Source organism: Dipteris shenzhenensis, chromosome 5, assembly GCF_047967505.1.
Source record: "Dipteris shenzhenensis isolate YYH24624 ecotype China chromosome 5, Dip_SZ_1.0, whole genome shotgun sequence".
NCBI lineage: Eukaryota > Viridiplantae > Streptophyta > Polypodiopsida > Gleicheniales > Dipteridaceae > Dipteris > Dipteris shenzhenensis.
The window spans coordinates 44933770-44954906 of record NC_141600.1 but is presented as its reverse complement, the minus strand read 5'-3'; the positions used below and the strand labels follow the sequence as shown (position 1 = coordinate 44954906).

General features: G+C 40.0%; 1 protein-coding gene across 1 annotated transcript; it reads right to left on the bottom strand.

Moving 5' to 3' along the window:
• Window positions 1–9060: 9060 nt before the first annotated feature.
• Window positions 9061–11240, bottom strand: LOC147902078 (acetyl transferase 1-like). Its single transcript, XM_087374299.1, has 3 exons — window positions 11191–11240; window positions 10487–10927; window positions 9061–10319 (listed from the first exon to the last, which is right to left on the bottom strand). The coding sequence occupies exons 2-3, from the start codon at window positions 10922–10924 to the stop codon at window positions 9336–9338; spliced, it is 1422 nt and encodes a 473-aa protein (XP_087230425.1). The 5' UTR covers window positions 10925–10927; window positions 11191–11240; the 3' UTR covers window positions 9061–9335.
• Window positions 11241–21137: the final 9897 nt, after the last annotated feature.

Genomic DNA, 21137 nt, shown 5'->3' with positions numbered 1-21137 from the left:
TGGAATTTGATCCGAAACAAATGGTGGATTGGGAAGAACAGCAAGAAGTTAGAGATGAAGCCTTAAGGGCTATATACAAAGCAAGTGAAGCAAAGAAAGACATAGGAAAGGAGTCCAGAAAAGGAAACAAGGATCCGACATAGTTTCGACAGTCAAGGGAGAACGGTCAGAACACAGTTCGATAGTAGTTAGATGTAGATCCGATGAAGGAAGATAATGACACTGATAAAGGTAATGCTAGAATGGCCAAAACCAAGCAAATAAAGCAAAAACAAGTTTAGTTTCAAGAAGAGGCTGCCCAAAGTGACACCATGAGAAGGAAATTTTGACACCTAGCATGACTAGTTTGGATAGTGATCAGAATACAGTCAGAAGCAATAAGGAGAAAACTGAAGGTAACAAAGAAGAAAAGGAAGCACCTAAAAGGGAGCTCGGGGGGTTCACTATGTATAAACCCTCTATATCACGTGCATTCAAGGCCTATTTGTTAAATCCCTTATTTGTAATTTTTCCATTAATAAAATGTACCCTTTTTCTATACAAATCTGTAAAATTTTTCCAAAATCATTTTAAAAACTCCCTTATGTAAATTAATTTATGTAAAGTTTAGATATTAAAAATATCCTTCAGTTGAACTCACGTGATAGGGTTACATATAACAACTGACCCCCCCGAGAAAGGGAGCAAAAGTTTCTAAGTATGGAGGAAGTACAAGAATCTAAAGTAAATCCAAAAAATAATGAATATCAAGAGGAATTTTTCAGAGAGAATTGCTACACTCAAAGATTCACATAACACTTGATCAATTGCTCAACTTGATACCTAATTTTAAAGAAAAGTTGTGCCAAAATTTCCATAAGGAACAACCTTTATAGCTGAAGTGGGAGTAAGAATGGAAGATGAAGAAGATGTGGAAACATATACATCCATGGTGGAAAATGTTGGGAGTAAGAATGGAAGATGAAGAAGATGTGGAAACATATACATCCATGGTGGAGGATGTTGATTATAAAGTACCTACAGTAGATGTGGAATACAAAAGACAAATAATTCCAGAAGTACTCATTGACGGGGGATCTGGTGTTAATATACTATCAGAAGAGTTGTATAAACGCTTTTGTGACAATGAATTGGTCCCAGCACCTTTTCAGGTGAGGATGGCTGATCAGAGGAGAATCCAACTATTGGGTATAGTGAGAGGTCAACAAATCAGTATATGGGGACTGACATTTACAATAAGCTTTCTAGTACTAATAATGGAGGAAAAAGAGAGTTATTGGGTAGGTCGTGGCTCCATCCTACAAGAGCTAAGTAGGATTGGGGAGCTGAAAGTATTACTATTAGGAAGGGAAAGAAAAAGTATAAAATACTTTTGACTCCAAAGAGAACTCTTCCTAGACGCATGCAACCCATTGAGGAGGAGGGAGTTAATATGGTAGTAGAGTTAGAAGAGGATGAAGAGGACTATTTTCTAACAAGAACCCCTTCATTAGTACCATTGTTTGAAGTGGATGTGGTAGGCATTATGGAGAAATAGACAAATCCTAAGAAGACTAACTTTGATGTAGATCCGACTATGCAGAGTAGCAAGCTAGGCAGTTCCGACTAGAAGGCGGATGTTGACCAAAAGAAGTTAGATGACTCTAATGCTAATGAAGAAACAGTGGAAGGAGTCTGAAAACACATATTCAAGCAGTGATTTAGGCATAGAAGGAATTCAAAGAGCATATGAGCAAGAGTGCTAGAGTAAAAGAAGATGAGAAGAAGATGACCTTGAAGACATGAATCTTGGTGACAAGGATGACCCAAAGATGGTGTGTGTCAGCACTGGATTGAAAGAACCTTTCAAAGGGAAATTGAGGGGGCTGTTAGTGGAGTTCAAAGACATTTTTGCATGGCATTATAAAGATATGAAGGGAGTTGATCTTTCTTTTTGTCAGCATAAGATAAACCTTAAAAAAGATGCAGTCCCAATTGTTTAGCAAAGATATAGAATGAACCCTAATTATGCTAAGCAAGTTAAAGAAGAGTTGGATAAACTTTTGAAAGTTGGGTTTATATATCCTTTGGATAGAGTCACTTGGTTGTCACCTATTGTTATAGTTCCAAAAAAGAATGGTAAGCTAAGAATATGTGTGGATTATAGGAGGACGCTGAATGCAGCAACTATTACTGATCCATTCCCTTTCTTTTTTTGTCATACCATGCTAGATGTTGTGGCAAGCCATGACTTTTATAGCTTTTTGGATGGATTCAGTGGTTATAATCAAATAAGAATGGCTGAGGAGGATAAAGACAAAACTACATTTGTCAGAATGGGGAGTGTTTGCAAGCAATGTAATGACTTTTGGTTTGAATAATGCTCCATCAACTTTCTGGAAATGGATTCCAGAGATGTTTGTACTTCTTTCATGAGAGTATTCCTAGATGATTTTACAGTTTTTTGGTAAAAGATCAAATCATTTGGATGATCTCAGATTATGTTTTGAAAAATGTTGGATGGCTCGTTTGAGCTTAAATCCAAGTAAATGTGCTTTTGCTGTGAAAAGAGGTGTGTTATTGGGTCACATTATATCTGAGGATGGAATGGCTATTGATCCAAGGAAGGTATCTGTCATACAAAAAGCTTTGTTTCCTAAGAATGTCAAACCATTGTCTAGATTTATTGGCCAAATCAAATGGCATAGCAGATTTTTGAGGTATCTCTCACATGTATGTATGCCAGTCACCAAATTGACAAGAGACGGAGTAAAATATAAATGGGGATTAGAGCAGTAGCAAGCATTTGATGTTTTAAAGAAAATGTTAGTAGTAGATCCTATCCTACAACTTCCAGATTGGGAGTTACCCTTTCATGTATTTGTAGATGTCTCTGATGTGGCAGTTGGAGCAGTATTGATGCAAAACAAGCATAAAAAATGGTTTCGAACTGTTTATTATGCCAGTGTTGACAAAGGCCGAAAAGAATTATGCAATCACTGAAAGAGAAGATTTGGGAATGATATATGCTTTACATAAGTTCAGACATTACTTGCGTTAGTAATAAGGTTGTATTTCATGTACATCACTAGGCTTTGATCTATTTGGTGACTAAACCACAATTAACAAGAGCACTTGCAAGGTGCATGCTATTGTTGCAAGAATTTGATTATTAGATAATTCATATATGAGGAGATACCATGCAACTACTGATTACTTCAGTAGACTTGTCATAGGAGAAGATCCTATTGGGGTTCCAAATTAACTACCAGATGATGCGGACTTGTTCTTGATCCAAATGGATGATCCAAAAGATTGGTATGATCGGATGTTGTTTTTTATTACTGATGGACTGATTCCTGATTCTTTGACAAGGGATTAGAAAAATAAAATGGTGTTACAAAGTAAGCCTTATTTGGTTATCGTTGGTGTGCTCTATAAAATAGGTATTGATCAAGTAATTAGAAGATGTGTGCCGGTTCATGAGTAGCAGGAAGTATTGACAGAGGCACATGCTGGAAGTGCTAGAGGACATTTCTCAAGGGAGGTCACGAGCGAAAAAATTATGCAAGTAGGCCTGTGGTGGCCTACAATGTTTAAAGATGCTCATCAATATGCAAAGGTGTGTTTAGCATGTCAGAGAGATGGGAAACCTTCACCAAAGGAGAGGATGCCTCATCAACCAATTCTTCCACTTGAACCTTTTCAGAAATGGGGTTTGGATTTTATTAGTCCAATTAAGCTAGCATCTAGGTATATAGGTAATAAATGCATACTTGTTGCTATTGTACTAAGTGGGTTGAGGCAGTGGCTTTGAAAGACAATAGGGGAAGAAGTGTTGCAAATTTTCTGTATCATAATATCATGACAAGGTTTGGAATACCAATTGAGATAGTGTTTGATAGGGGTACTCACTTTATTAATAAGGTCATTGCAAAGCTAACTAAGACTCACATTATGTTGCATAAGAAATCTATAGCATATTACCCACAGGGTAATGGGTAGGCTGAAACTTCAAATAAGGTCATTATGAAAATTTTCAAAAGGATAGTTGAGGATAATCCTAAGGATTGGGATCAGAAGCTAGATTTAGTTTTGTGGGCATTTAGAATAGCCTTCAAAATAACCACCATAGGTATGACTCCTTTTAGATTGGTATATGGCATAGAGGTAGTTATTCCAATGCATTTTATTGTGGGGAGCTTGAGGATTGCTGCAAAACACAAGTTATCTCCCAAGTGAAGAATCTATGAATTTTAGAATTCTGTAATTGTTGAAGTTAGATAAGGATAGAATTATTAGTTCATGTATTTCAGAGATCATTCAGAGAAGAAGACAAGCTTGGATTAATAGGAATATAAAATTCAAACTGTTCAAAAGAGGCGATTTGGTGTTGATGTATAATTCTAAGCCTAGAACTCATCCAGGAAAATTGAGATTGAGATATGATGGACCTTATAGAATTGTGGAAGTACTCAGTCAAGGAGTATTTCTAGTAAGTGATTTGCATGGCAATACTTTTCCTAAGTTGATCAATGGTTTTAGGCTTAAACCATATTTTGGGAATGATTGATCCAACTCAAACTAACCAGAAGGCAGTTGGAGCCAATGTATGTGAAAACACAAGTATGGGGAAGTAATGATTTGCATTTGTTAGGTGGAGAATACAAAAGTAATGTAGATAGTATAGGGATGGCAAGTTTCACAGATCTGACAGAAATCCGACTCCCTTGCATGGATGATTTTTTCAAGTTAGTTTCATTAAGAAGCTAAAATTTTATATTGGCGTCGAAAGTTAGTATGCCCTAATAAAAATAAATCTTTGAAACATTTGCCAAAATTTGAAACTTTTATGCAAAAAAATTTAAAGTTTCGCCAGGATTTAAAATTTTTCCTTCAAAATTCTAAAGAATATATGTAAAAAAGTACTACATTCTACTAATATTGTGAAACTAAAAAAATGGTCTTGTAAACTTTCGCCAAGATTTTATATTAATATATAAGCATAGCTTTGATGAAAACATCCTTGCTCCCTTGTTTCTCAGCATAAGGGGAATGTCGGATTGGTTTCATTCATGTATGAGAAGATTGTGGTAGTGTTCCTAGAGAATTAAGCAAATAATAGAGGGCTACATGATAAATGTTACAGAGTCTGACCCAACTAGTCTGACCCAACTGTATGACGTCCGACTATGTGGAAACTAGTTTGAGTTCCGACTATTCTTTGACACATAGACGACGACCCCGACTTGGGTCCGACATGAAGCTGATCCGACTGACCTGTAGATGATCCGATGGGGGTTCAATCTGAATCTAATTCTAGGGGAGTTCTGACTTATGTTTGACACATGTCTAACTAAGATCCTAAGAAGTGTTGTACGTTTGTACGTGGAGGTGATATTTGGCACAAGGCGAGGAAGTGGTCATATGGAAGGGTTGCCTGGAGATGATATTTTGTGTGGATCAGGCAACCAACCAAGGCATGTAATTATCCAATGAAGTGATGACCGATGGTGGCATTAGAATATAGTACATTGGCACATGCATTCTCAAACTTGTGTGTGGGAGAGCTCTCAGGCTACTCGACTTGTCGAAGTGAAATGGACTATAATCTTGAGGAGTGTGGTGATTTGTGTTGACTGTATGGATGGTAGCTTGGCTCCATTTTCAAAGGGTTGTATTCCTCACATAGATCTTCGATTGTTGTCAAAATTCATTAGAGTGGAAGAGGCTGATTTACAATTGCTAAGCGAGGTCGTTAAGATAGAAATGAACATGGGCAAAAAGTGTGCGCTGCAGCCAACGTGCAAGAGTCCATGGGTCAAGGAGATAATTGAGCTAGAGCCAAATCAGAGATGCATGCCAAAGAAGAAGAAGAAAATTATGTGGACGAAACGTTTTCTTTGCTGATGAAGAAACCGATAAGGTAAAGTTCTTTCAAAGCTTTTTGGATTTCACTTGATGTAAAGTTCCATTCGAATTGGTTGGGGGAGGTCAGCTTGATGGAGTACGCTGGTCTACCATGAAATGTTTGGAAGGCGCAACCTGAGGCAATAGTTCAATATGAAGAATTTTAGAAGATGAGAGGACTTATAGCTTGGTAAACCTAGTAATTATATCTCAGGTGTTTTGGGTGCCATTGATTCAAGAAGAAATAGCTTATGATAAGGTGTCGAGGCTGACATTCACTTGGGAGTTTGGCCAACCAACAATAGCAAAGAATTATTTTTTGATGTACAATGTTCAAGATGCTATGATAAGGTAGCAACTCGAATGGTACCTCGAGAGGGCTCAATTGCTTGTTAAGACCAACAATATGTTAAGGGAGAGCTATTCGATGTTGAGAGCAGCTAAGAAGGGTTACAATATTTCATGGGGCGACATTATCTTCAACAAGCTGATGATGGAGGCTAGTAAGAAAACTCTAATAGGTACCAATAATCATTCTAAAGTTGGTCCTTTCATTACAGCTCGGTTTTAGTATGGGAAGAAGTCTTCAGTAATTTTAAAGGAGATGCCAGAAGTGAATACAAAAATTAGAACAAAGGCAAAAAGGGATACATGCATGTAGAAGACATCAACAGATGATGAGAAGTGGAAAGTAGTTGAAGACTTAAATGAAACCAAGTATACTATTGAGGAAGCACACAAGATGGTGTTTGGAAAGAGCTTAGCACATAGTTTGTGGGACGTTTTGATTGGAGGTAGTGAACTGTTGAAGAATGTGTAGGAAACTCGGAAGGGAAGAGAGATCAAGTTCAATGTAAAGAAAGCAATGGCAACTAATCTCAGAGAACAACTTGATAGTAGTTTTTACCAGCAGCATCTGAACTAGTGGTGCAGCAGAATACAACACAAACAAAAGCTTGTGCAGTATGGTTGTTTGAGAAAGTGTCTACAGTAGAAGCGAATCATGCCATGAATGTCTTAAAATAGTTTCAAGAATAGGAAGATGAGATGCAAGCAAGGTATTCAGCTCAAATGCAAGTTTTACAGAAGGACAAGCAGAAATTACAGGAAAAAAATGATAATTATCACAACAGGAAGGAGACCAGGATGGGACCAGGTCAGGGAACTGAAACAATATGTTCTGGATCAGAAAAAAGAGTTTGAAAACTATAAACTTCAAAAGGAAAAGTAGGTGCAACAGCTCATTAAACAGTTGAAAATGTAGAAGGAAGGTCTACCTACAGTATAGAATAATGGCTTATTGAGATAGAGGCATTTTTCACTTAGTTACAGAGACTGTTTGAAGACTATGTGGATTTATAAGTGGACACAATAATTACTAATAAGGAAAGGATTAAAGTGCTAGAGGATGTGGAGATTCAGCTTAAAGCCATGATAGATGAAGTAGATGGAGTGTTTATGTCAGGAACAAAAATTAGTGGGTTGAAATATCAGCTCATAGAAACCTCACAGGCGATGTGGAGTAGTGTCAAAAAGAGGTTGATGGTGGTGTCTCAAAGGCCGTATGAGGCTTTTGCCTCAGCTACATATACTGTGGATGTGTTGTAGTAGAAAATCAAAGATAAAAAGCACAATTGGAAGAAGAAAAGAAGGTGGATCCAAGCAAAGTCAAAAAGGACTAGTAAGTGTTAAAACTAACTTTGAATTTCAGGTTTCTGTATTGGATGTGCAGGTTGTAGATAAAACAGCAAATAAAGAAATACATGTTGAAGACAAAGATGTAGCTGCTTAAAGTGGTGCTGATAAAGACGCAAAGACTGTGGTGCAGGAATTTACTACAGGTGTGTTAGTAGCTGAAACAAAGCTTGGAGTTTAGTAGTTCAGTGTTTTGCAGGATAATTTTGTGCTTGGACCAGAAGTACTTGTGAAGAAGATAGAGGAACCTTCTAAGACTGATGCCACAGGAACAGTCTACAAAAGGCAATAGTGCCTGAAGGCTTTGAACTCATCACTAGGAAAGATAGCTTAGGGATTGATCTTAACTTATACAAGGAATACATGATGTAAAGGGTTCGGGTCTACGTGTTTTTGACAAATCAAAAACCCTATCCACTGAAAGTGCCAGGTGTTAGGGTTTAATTCGGCACCTATAGTTAACTCTAGTACTAAATAATACCTAGAGGGCTTGGTTGTCATGGTTAGCACCCTAAAGTAGTTATTCAATTATATGCATGTAACTACTAGACTCGTGCTAGAGAGTCTTGTGAATAGAATAGAACTCCGAGATGAATTCGGATTGCAATGATGTTTTGTCTATCAACATGAGTCTTGTGAATAGTCTTGCAATCCGATTCATCTCGGAGTTCTATTCTATTCACAAGATCATGTTGATAGACAAAACATCATTGCAATCCGATTCATCTCGGAGTTCTATTCTATTCACAAGACTCTCTTTCTCTCTATATATGTATATAATGTTGAACTATACAGGAATTAGTTGAGAGCCATAGGTCACACCTATTCTCACCTATTCGCATCTTGACCTATTAATTAATTAACGCGATCACCACCCCACCCTCCTATTTTGCATTAACCAAAGCTATCAACCTCATTAATCGGCACGCCCTCCTATTTCGCATTAACCTAAGCTATCGACCTCATTAATTTGTGCTCCTGCCTTCACCTGCAATTGCCTTCCCTTCGCATGTGATCTCCCTGCTGCGCCTCTTCCCCTCCCTTTTTCTCTTAGCACTCCCTTCCTCCCTTCCCTCCCCCACCTCCCTCTCTCGCTGCTCCTAGTCCTCTCCTCCATCTCTCCCCCTTCCTCTTAGGAGACTTTCATAGCCCCCCTTTTCTCCCAGCAATTTTCTCCCTACAATCTATCCCTCCCCTTCTTTTATACTCCAGGGTGGATGCGGAGTCTTTTGGAAGAAGCCCACCCCGCGCTACTACCATTTGTTCATCGTTGAGGAGGTGCGCTGGGCTTCTAGAGACTTCTCGAGTTCTGCAGACTAATTGTGCCACCCCACCTTACATTAATTGACTTCTCTTATGTTAATTTTTGTTCCACTGCCCCCACCATAAGAACTAATTACACAATAGGGCCCAAATTCAATGTGGGGTCCCTAGTGTGGCAACGGGAAAACAAATAAAACCACGGGGAAAAAAATCTCTTAGAACAATTTGCATCAAGTATTACTTCAATGCTGCCAACATGCAACTTGAAAGAAAATATGACAAAGGTAGGGCAAGTGCTCCCTCGTTAGCATGCTTATGCTAGATGATAGCTTTGTTTAAAAGACTTTTTTCCCGTACTCACACACACACCCACTCAACACCTGTGGCCAACTCCAAGGGGCATGTTCGCCCATGGGCCTGTGCTGACAAGAAGCAAAGGGCAGCGCTTAGGATTCAAACGAGGGCAACGAACTTAGGTGGGCGAAAGCCTAGCACGAGATCTGTGGCCGATGAACTCTCAATGGGAGGGGATCTAGGCGATGTTCGGCTTGATCTTGGTGATGTTCGGCTTGATCATTGACTGATCCACAAGTCAAGAGGAGGAGATCTGGATCAAGTTCCATTCTGGCGATGCACTCGCGGGGGAGGTTACAAAAGACATCCATGCTACCAAAGCCATGAGTTCCTTGAGTCAACTGAATGTCTCGTTCCGAAAGAGGCCAGTCGACACGCACAGACTGTGGATTTCCCCACCCAAAGTCCATCTCGTAATTGGCAAACTGTGGCGAACCAGCTATACAAAGCGACGCCATGGGATCCCAATCCATTCCCCTCCCACCTTTCCTTCCTTGCATCATCTCCTGCTCCCTCATCAACACCTCCACATCTTCCTCTTTCGCTCCAACTATTGCTTCATGGATTTTTCCCGCTATCCCACTCGCTTCCCCTCCCTTTATTTCTCCCGCCTTGCCCTTCACCAACACTGGACGTAGACAATTGCCGAAATAGCCCTTCGGTATTGATAGAAATTTCCCCCTGCAGTTGATGGGTATCTGTAAACAGATCGGAAGCTCGTCCGGTAGCTCCCTAGCCGTCACCACTGCCCTCCACCAATGCGCGCAGAAGGATTCGAAGGTTGTGAATGGTCCTGATTTCCCGTCCGTAGGATTGGCCTGTCTCTTCAACCTCTTGAGTTGCTCAGCGCTGAAACTAAATACTTTCTTGACCAAAACTGTGCGAGGCCGCGGAGAAATGTCGTATTGTTGCTCCTCCTCCTCTCGAATTTGCTGCCTTGCTGCAGACAGGGATACCAACTTGACGGCCCTTCGCATGTGCCGGGGAGGCTGGGACAAGGGCACGCCTCTACAAACTTCGGCCCACGCCCTCGCGAAGTCGGAAATGGACTGACCATCTACCACGCAATGGCTGATCGATATGCCCACAGCCAAACCATCACCTTGAAATTTGGTCACCTAGCACACCAATGATTCGTCAGAACATATATACTTTGAGCGCACACTGTACTGCTGCTAGTTCATCATGACCTGACAATAACAAACTACACCCGTTGATGTCACAAACAGTGAATTTTGAAACGAAAACTGCGACTGATTCCACGGCACAAAATATCGTTAGAGACCTGTATGGACGTGATCGGTAACTGCGTGTAATCGGAGCGCAACAGTTCGGTCCTTCTTGCGAGCTCGCAGAACAGTTTGCGATACTGGAACCCATCACGCTGCAGGTCACTGAAAGGCACATCCGCAACGGCCTCGATAAACTCAACACCAGCGTCGTTGCACTCGATTACCAGTTTGCCGTCTTGATCCTCTGAGAGTCTGCCAGCCAATGGAAAGAAAGGGGCAAGAATTTTCTCCAGACTGCGCTTCAAAGACTCCAGCGCTGCCGCGTAGTCCTCCTCTTTCTGCTGGTAGAAGAAGATGCGGCTCACGTAAGCACAGTTTCTAAGATTGATGTCGACGTTGGTTAGGAAGATGGACTGCCTTTCCGATGGAGTTGCCGGGACGATGGTGGACGTTCGTTCGATGGACAGAAGCCCGGAGCTGGCAGTCTTCATCGCCTGTTGTTATGTACACAAGCATACATTCAGTGATTAAGTATTACACAGAGAGTACTCAAACAACACGCACATCAACGAGCAATAGGCATAACGCTGCATCAAACGAAGTGCTAATTGGCTTTGAAAAACTATGGGAGTTTGGGCAGCTCCACGAATAGACACTTCTTCAGAAAGCGCAAATACAACCCTGCTAGGCAAAGATGCTAGAGACGAGTATTGGATACGTTTGCAGACTTGCAAAGTGGGCATTGCATGAGCAAGACCTTGGGCTTGTTGGAGATTCCCAAAAGACGAGCAAACAAAACTGAATGGACGGGAACGAAAGTGAATGCAAGGGAATGAGCCTCAACACGATGGGCAACACTTCACCACCAATATCACCAATATGCATATTTACTTTAGGGAGGAAAACCCAAGATTTCATTTTAAATTATAAGTATTGTACTTGAAATTTGTTAACCCATCGGGTAGAGCATAAAAAAGGACATCAACAACATGCAGATTTACTCGAGGGACTAAACCTCGAGATTTGATTTTAGATTATAAGTAATGTACAAGAAATTTGTTAACGCCATCTAGTAGAGCATACAAAATGACACACTTATTTTGTTTACATTTCCTCAATCCGAGCTATAAATCACAAGGGGAAACACACTAGGTTTTACACATCCAATTTATCAAAATTATAGCTCCATTCAATAGACCATAAAATGTTATGTGTTTCACACATCCAATTTATTGAAATTATAGCTCCATTGGGTAGAGCATAAATAATGACGCACTTTTGCTTTTTACAGCTCCTCAATGCAAGCTGTAGATCACAAGTTATGTGAAACTTTACTCATAAAACTTATGTAATATGAGTATAAGAAGATTCATATAAATATGAGTAAAAGTAGTCTAAGATTTTAATCTATTAGAATTATAACTCCACTGGGTAGAGCATAAGAAATGGCCGACTTTTGCTTTTTCAGCTCCTAGATTCAAGCAATAGATCACAAGTTATGTGAATCTATTTCTACTCCTAGAACTTATATAATATGAGAAAGCTATATATTTTTATGACCAATAAAGTTTGAACAACCCAAGCCATATATGCACTTGGGAAGTTGGAACCAATCGGTTTGTAACCCTATCCTCACCCTTTACTCTTTTTTCAATCCCTTCGACATCTTTTATCACATTCTATGTGGCTCTCCTAACACTTCAGTCAAGAGGAGTTCATACTCTATTTTGTCATGTTGCACCCATGCAAGGCTGTTCACCCTTTGCTAAGGGTCCTTTTTCCATTCACACAACCCTTGTTGTACCCCTTATGACAGACATGATCACATCTAGAACACACTCTAATAAATGTTATATTGTGTGTTATACATGACCAAACCTTTGCTAAACCAGATCCATACATTGTATGGTATTTCTTTATTCTACATATTTGTATAACCTCCTTGATATTTAAATCACCAAATACTATGTATTTATTTTAATTAATCAAGAGGGGTATGCATGATAAATTACATAAATTCATATCACCAATGACATTTGAACAACCCAAGCTATGAATGAAGGGGTATGCTTGATAAATCAGAGAAATTCCTATGACCAATGGTATTTGAATAATATTCATGAAGATAGGATTTCATACCCTCCAAGAAAGCATATCATGGTAAAAGTTACACTTTATGTTATTTAGAACAGTTTAGGGTGTGATTCAATTGTTAAAACTCCTATTAAATTATAAAAAATCTCTCAAAATCATTATTTATTTTGTTATATGGTAAGCTTGGATTGAAGTTCCTATCATTCTTCTCTAATTTGTTGACAAGTTGTGGAGGTCTTTTCCTAGACCCCATGCAAGGGAGTGATGTATAGGTTAAAGACACGATAAATGGTCCCCTATGGCCATGTCTTATTGTTTATCCCCCCTTCTCCTTGATATAGAGAGTTCGAATGGGTCCCCCCAAATGAAAAATTCAACAATGTATTCATTAGTCAAAAAGGTAAGGGGAGGGGTAGAAAGGCAAGGGGAGGGTTAAGATGGCATCCCTCTATTTATGAGAAAAAGGCACCCATATCCCCTCTTATTTATCAGCGTGAGAATTTATAACCATGGGAATTTATAACTTATACTCTACTTCTTTTATAGTATCTTTATGTAGCCTTATGGAAATACCTTGAGAGTGATTTTTGAGTTAAAGTCCACCTTTTACTTTAAATTTCACATTGAAGTTCCCCCTTTGCATAAAATTTTAAAGATGCTAGAAGCAACTATTGGGGATACATTATATATAGAGAGGATATATGGGTGAATTAGATGATGAGAGGCATTGATGGTACCCACCATTGCATTATTTTCCCATGTGTCTACGTTTGACCTCATGCTACTCCTTGGCAATCATGCTTTGCATCGTCGGCCCCCCTTGAATGGTGTATATGGGGCTCACTCATTCAATCTTTCCTCCTAAGTGTTCCAAGCCCTACCATCTAGGCCTTAGAAACAATAATAGGGATAGCATTTTTAAATGTTGTGTGTTTCATATATTCAATCTATTGAAATTAAATGGCCCCATTGTATAGAACATAAAAAATGACACTTTTTCTATTTATAGCTCCTCTTTTCAAGCTACAGATCACAAGTTATGGCCATAAGAAGTGGGCCTGATGTATTAAACACTCAATATTTTAAAAATTTGTGTGTTTCTTAATTATTGAGACTAAATAGACCTAATCGAGTAAAGCGTAAAAGATGATTTTTACAAGTCCTCGATCCAAGCTAGAGATCACATGTTATGGCCATGGTTCAATGATGTGCTTTTAACTCTTTAGGCCCTTAGGCCTTAGAAATAATAAAGGATATGTGTTTTAAAATGTTGTGTGCTTCACATGGTCGTATTTTGTGATCTATAGCTCGAATCGAGGAGATTTAAAATGTAAAGATGTGTCATCTTTTAAGCTCTACCCAATTGAGCTATTTAATTTCAATAAATGGATCATGGGAAACACAAATGCTATCTCTTTTACTATCTCTAAGGCCTAGATGGTAGGGCTTGGAAAACAATAAAACAGATGGCATTTTAAAGATTTGTTGTGTGTTTCACAAATCTGATCCCCTTCCCATAGCCATAAGTTGTGATACATAGCTCAAATCGAGGAGATGTAAAAGTAAAAAGTGTTAGTTTTTGCTCCAACTAATTGTTATCTAAATTCGATAAAAAATATTTGAATTCAAGAAAATATGTGTTCAACAATTACCATGGTATTTATATCATGATACATTTACTAAGGTGTTTACTTTCAACTTATACAATGATGTACAAAGATGCACTACTACACACGAGCCCTATTCTGACACTTAAGCACCGACGTTTACTTACATGAGGCGCTAGTCATCTGTAATCACAATGGAATTCGTTAAGTGTCGCTATATAGAGACTTTAGACAAGTGTCGCTATATAGTGACGTTTAAAGAGTGTCGCTATATAGCGACACTTATTGGTTGTTATATAGCGACACTGAGATAGTTTCCTATAGTGATGCTTTACAGAGAGTTATTTTTCCCATACCGACCTTAAAAGACTGTTTTTCCCAATGACAATTTTTTTTTCCTTTTCATACATGTTTGATCCTTTGAGAGAATAAAAGTACAAGAGCATGTACATCAAGTTTGAAGCTCATATATTCATGTCCAAGTTTGAGATGAAAAAAATCAATGAAGAGCATTTACATCAACGGCTTCATCTTGAGCGAAAAGTTGCTCTCCAAACTCCTCCTTCCTCTAACTGGTTATCTAAAAAAATGATATGTTTCCTCTTTTTTGTAGGGCCAGTCCACGAAACATCGAGCGGGAATTTTCCAGGTAAGAAAGTGCTTCCTCTTTTTTCCTTTTATTATTTCTATTATTTGCCTACAACTAATGCCTTTAGCACTAGCTGCAGTGATGGGCATAGGAACCCTCTCTTTCCCTCTCTTCTCTTATTCCCTCTTCTTCCCCTCTTTTCCTCTTTTCCTCCCTCTTGCCCCCCCTCTTTCCCTCTTTCCCTTTTCTCCCTCTTTTCCTCCCTCTTTCCCCCCCTCTTTTCCTCTTTTCCTCCCTCTTCCCTCTTTCCCCCCCTCTTTCCCTCATATGCTCATGCATAAGCATAAGCATATGCTTTCTCTCTTTTTCTCTTATGCATATGCTTTTCCTTCTCTTATGCTTATGCTCTTTTCCCCCTCTTTCAATCTCTTTTCCTCTCTTCCTTCTCTTATGCTTATGCACTTTTCCCCTCTTCCTTCTCTTCTTTTCCCCTCTTCTTTTTCCCCTCTTTCAATCTCTTTTTCCCCTCTTTCAAATACATGCTCTCTCTCTTTTTCTCTTATACATATGTTTTTCCTTCTCTTATGCTTATGCTCTTTTCCCCTCTTTCGATCTCTTATGCATATGTTTTTTCTTCTCTTATGCTCATGCTTATGCATGAGCATATGTCTCCTTCTCCTTCTCCTTTCCTTCTCTTTCTCCTTCTCCTTTCCTTCTGTTCTTTTTTCCTCTCTTTTTCTCTTCTTTTCATGAGCATATGTCTCCTTCTCCTTTCCTTCTCTTCTTTTTCCCTCTCTTTTTCTCTTCTTTTCATAAGCATATGCCTATGCCTATGCCTATGCTTATGCTTATGCATGAGCATATGCTCATATGCTTATGCATAAGCACAAGCATATGCTTTCTCTCTTTTTCTCTTATGCTCATATGCTCATGCATAAGCATAAGCATATGCTTTCTTTCTTTTTCTCTTATGCTTATGCTCTTTTTCCCTCTTCCTTGTCTTATGGTTATGCTCTTTTCCTCTCTTCTTTTTCCCCTCTTCCTTCTCTTCTTTTTCCCCTCTTCCTTCTTATGCTTATGCTCTTTTCCCCTCTTCTTTTTCCCCTCTTTCAATCTCCTTCACCCTCTTTCTTCTCTTCTTCCCCTCTTCTTTTTCCCCTCTTTCAATCTCTTTTTCCCCTCTTTCAATCTCTTTTCCCCTGTTTCAAACATATGCTTTCTCTCTTTTTCTCTTATGCATATGTTTTTCCTTCTTTTATGCTTATGCTCTTTTCCCCTCTTCTTTTTTCCCTCTTTCAATCTCTTATGCATATGTTTTTTCTTCTCTTATGCTTATGCTTATCCTTCTCCTTTCCTTCTCTTCTTTTTCCCTCTCTTTTTCTCTTCTTTTCATAAGCATATGCCTATGCCAATGCTTATGCTTATGCTTATGCATGAGCATATGCTCATATGCTTAAGCATAAGCACAAGCATATGCTTTCTCTCTTTTTCTCTTATGCTCATATGCTCATGCATAAGCATAAGCATATGCTTTCTTTCTTTTTCTCTTATGCTTATGCTCTTTTTCCCTCTTCCTTGTCTTATGGTTATGCTCTTTTCCTCTCTTCTTTTTACCCTCTTTCAATCTCTTTTTCCCTCTTCCTTCTCTTTCCCTTTTTCAATCTCTTTTCCCCTCTTCCTTCTCTTATGCTTATGCTCTTTTCCCCTCTTTCAATCTCTTTTCACCTCTTCTTTCTCTTCTTTTCCCCTCTCCTTCTCTTATGCTTCTCCTTCTCTTTTCCTTCTCTTATGCTTCTCTTATGCTTCTCCTTCTCTTATGCATATGCTTTCCATCTTATGCATATGCTTATTTCCTTCTCCTTAGTCGTATTTGGTTCTTTTTTCACATGCTCCTTAGCTGTATTTGGTTCTTTTTTTTTTCAAATTCTAAATGGAACAACCATGCCCTCACCCATGGGTGTCTTTCCTAAACCCCAACCTGGTTCCCCATGTCGCAGGAATTATAGACATAGCTTCTCTACTAGCTCATGTAAAGGAGAAGATTGGGCAAGAGAGTGACTCGGTGAAGTACAACGTGGGGGTGCGTGCTCTTGGGTGGGATCCTCATTGAAGGTTAGTGGAGCAAGGGCTATTGAGGAACACACAACACAACCTACGGGATCTCCATAGGTTGTGGAGAGACTGCCACAACCGTTGGAGCCTCAAATATGATTGTGTATAGGACATAATGGATTGTGTTGAGGCATTCGTGGATTGCGAGTACATAATCGTTGAAGAGAGTGACCGCATATTAGAAGAGGTGGAGGATGAGGTACCTAGTGACCCACCTAGCGGTGCAGAGGAGGAAAGTACCTCAGACAGTAACATAGAGCAGTAGACCTCTTTCACCATTTTGGCATTTTCAGAGAATGTCTCTTTTGGAGAAAAATTTTGCTTAAGCATACTTTTGGAGACGTTTATTTTTTATATACATAATTTTGGAGACATACTTTTGGTCTCTATTTTATATATATATATATATATATGAAAATTTTATTGGATTCCACTTGTCTTTCATAAATATTTGTCTTTTCAAAATTGGCTTTTCATAATTGTCTTAAATAATTATCCTTTATGCGTTGATGTCATTTCATAATTTTCACAAGTGATTAATTGCCTACCCATAATTTCTTGAGTTTGAATTTCATAATTGTCTTTCCTCTTCTTACCTGCTCTTGTTTTTTATTTTTGTATTTGTGTCTATGTTTGTCCAATCCCCCCAAATTAGACATGGGATCACGTCGCATGTTCGATGAGTACGAAAACCTCACGAAAACCCTCATAGGAGGAGACATCATGATCTTTACTCTTCAGAGGACTTTGATTCCACTCATGCAACACCTTAGGGGCCTACCCCTGTGACTACCCTTGGCTGGACTCCTCTCGGATGTAGCACTGTGACTACCCCTCAGGGAACTCCTTTGATACTCTAGTAGCCCATGGCTTTGTCAAAAGTCCCGACGAGTTTAAAGTCGCACAGATGACCGATGCGGAGGCAGCGAGATTCTTCTCTTTGCTATCTCGGAGAACCTCAGCAAATCTCTCTCCTACATCGATGGCTGGACCTACTGTCTAGCCGGCCCCTCTAGCCCCTTCGACTAAGGGGTCATCATCTGGAGTGCCCATCGTAAGGGAAGGAAGAGTAGGAAGGGTCACTTATGTTGTGTTGACTTGGGAGATGTAGACGAGTTAGCACACTTACATCCCTACAGGTCTCCACTTGGGTCCTGAGACCTAGTACCAGCCAGGTCCCTTTCCCTCTCCTACTCCCACTGCTACTCCTCGCTTCGTAAGTGCTTGCAGTAACACCACTCGCTTTGACTTTGCCACTACCATGAGTCCTTCTTACCCTATCGAGGACCTATCCTATGAAATCACAGTTGCTGGAGAGATAATAGAACATAAAAAGGGCTCAATAGTGATGGCCACCATGAGGCAATGGATGAGCCACCACTTCAGGAGCGGCATAGCTACTGACTGGTAGTACCAAGATGACCAAAAGAAGCAGGCGATCATTGATGAATTGAAAAGATAATATCCTAACCCCCCAAATTGGGAGTTCAATTTGGATTACATGAAAGAGCGCATGGGGGTCCTCTTAAAGCATCGTAGGTCAACCTTGTGTACTTCCATCGCAAAGGGGAAGGCAGACAAAGCTGACTAGAAGTTTTTCAAGAAGTAGTACAGGGACCATCCTGAACTATTCGAGGGTCAAACGAGATCTGCGAGGAGACGATTGGACTCTATAGGTACTTTGCACTTTGGTGCATGTGGACGGTTGGCGTTCGAGGCAACTGTGGTAAGTCTACTTCTCATTTAATGTATTGTTCTATTTGTTTTACTACATATTGCATGCACTTTATCTAACTCTCATAAATTGGGCCCACAACAAGCTATGATGAGTCACCTTCCCATAGATATAGAGACGAGATGTGGGTTTCATGTAAGAACAAAGCCGTGGTTTATTGAGCAAGAGGCACTGGGAGCGACGGTCGATTGGGCTTAGGTGGCTGCTCACATGGTATGTCTTCTTTTACTTGTAATCTCACTTTTTCAACTGTTTTATTCTTTAAGTTCTAATCTAATTTCCAATTAATATGGCTTCTCTTAGAATCAAAGCTCGAACATCCCATCAATGGAGGTGAGCAGTGATGATGAGGGATTAGGCTTGCACGACTACGATGAGGGCCAGGGATCAGGCGCAGCAGGCTAGCACGATGAGGACGAGGATGACGATTCGGATGAGCAGTAGTAGTAGTAGTAGTTTGCATATACTTCGGCATGTATATGCTTTTGTATGTCGGCTCATTTGAGCGATTTTGTATAACCCTTTTCGAAAGGATAATTTTGTAACAAACAAGTTGTATATCTTCAACATGTATATGCTTTTGTCACTCGGCTCGTTTGAACGATTTTGTATCACCCTTTTCGCAAGGAAAATTTTGTAACAAAAAACATTCTTTTTTAATTACTAAAAAAAAACATTAGTGGGGCAAAACATGGCTTAATGTGGCCCTGTTTAGCCCCACTAATGTTTTTTTAAAGCTTCTGTTAATCGTCGCTAATTAGGGACATTTACCAGTGTCACTATATAGCGATGCTTATATAGCGACCGTTCTTTTTCGACGCGACACAAATACCGACCTTTGCGCCCGTTAAAAAAAAACTTTTTAGTGTAAAAAAGGTCGGTATTTTCAGCGAAAAAGGGCCTGTGCCTTGTAGTGATGGTTGTTGAACTTAGTGGTTGTGAAGTAACTATAAAAATTTATACTCAAAATGTATTTTGGTTACTAGGGTTCCACTGCCTCCTCCTCTCTCATCTCCTTTGCATCCTATTTGTTATTGCATAACCATGCCGGTTAGCAGTAGTGACTGCGAGGGGTGTGCACGAGTAGCTTAGTCACAATGGTTGGCGGTTCACATCTTCAACGGTTTCTAACCAATAGTTGGTTCTACGCATGCTATTACTAGCATTCTGACTCTATTCTTCCCATGATATATGAGCTCTTGCTCTGAGATATACATAGGTTACACAGTATTGTGGTGATATTCTTATCGTGTTCTCTGTATTTTTCAGTAGATGATGCATTGTGTGTTCATTCGTATTTCCCTGTAGTGTATGCATGGTATTTTGATGCTACAAATTGGTGATCACGATGTGCGTTCTTACTATCACGAAAGTAATTTGCGATTTGGCAAATAACCTAGCTCTGGTAGGGTTTTTTCGAGCTCATGTCATCCTCTCCTTCTTACTGCAATTGCAGAGTAACATCACATGGGAAGTTGCGAACATTGAAATGCATTCATGTAGAGGTTTAGGACGAGATTGCAGTGGTGATGTGCCACATTTACAAATTTCAAGATGAGCTCCATTGGATGCAGACAGACCCACAACACCCTTCTTACGGTAGGACAAGTGCGGAGATTGTCATGAACAACCTCATTCGATGGTCTTGGGAGGGTCTTGGGAGTGCATTTTCACACACATTACATGCATGCGAATACATTTGCAGGGTCCTCCTGATCCCTTGACACCAATGACATGGATATGTTGGAGGAGGAGTGACCTCAAGCATGGAGATGATATGTCTCAGGGTTCCCTGGGTGGAGCCGACCGTTGATGCCTTCACATTCACACTAACCACCTCGTATGCGCTTAGAGCTGCAAGTGTAGTTTTGTTGGATGGACGCAAGGTGTTGAGTGCACCCTCATCTCCAACGGTAGTTTTGGCTACCTCGTGCAAACTCTTTGGTCAAGGAAGGCCATCCGGAGATGGAGCCACCCACAGGAGGTGGACCGATGGCGAGCCAAGTCAAGTACACCAAGTCTTTGGGGAAGAAAACCGATGACCTTGATGCTCTTGTTCGACAATTTGAGAAGGTGTATGCGGTCAACAACCTGCCACCCATGGTACCACTTTGACAAGAGGCAGTGTTCGAATCAAGATTGGTAGGCAAGGCATCCAAGTGGCTTGCAGGGTATGTGCTGGACCATTTTGCCACATATGATCTCGACCACACCGCATTCTTGAGATGATTTTGTAAAGAGAAAATGATATCGCAAACTCTAGAAGGACTGCGGCGATTGGCTCAGGGAGATCAAGATGTGGAGGATTATGCAACCCAATTTTGTATACCTTTGCAGCGGGTACCTGTGACAGATTGGTCGGTCCAAGAAGTGTTGAAACTACTTCATTTCGGGGCTGTCCCAGGATTTGCGGATGGCATTCGCTACAGTGGATTGGGTCCACACAAGGCTCCCAACGATCGTGGACCAAGTAGTGTGAGTGGGAGAGGCTCTGCATGGCAAAGTGGCCAAGAACTGCAAGTACTCAAAAGCCAAAGTCAAGAAGAAATCAATGAAATCCAAGAAGC

Bases quoted from the DNA above. Each gene is read 5' to 3' on its own strand.
- LOC147902078 (XM_087374299.1), bottom strand. From the start codon at position 10,924: ATGAAGACTGCCAGCTCCGGGCTTCTGTCCATCGAACGAACGTCCACC. The intron at 10,320-10,486 runs GTCTCTAACGAT...TTGGTGTGCTAG, and splicing joins TACCGATCACGTCCATACAG to GTGACCAAATTTCAAGGTGA.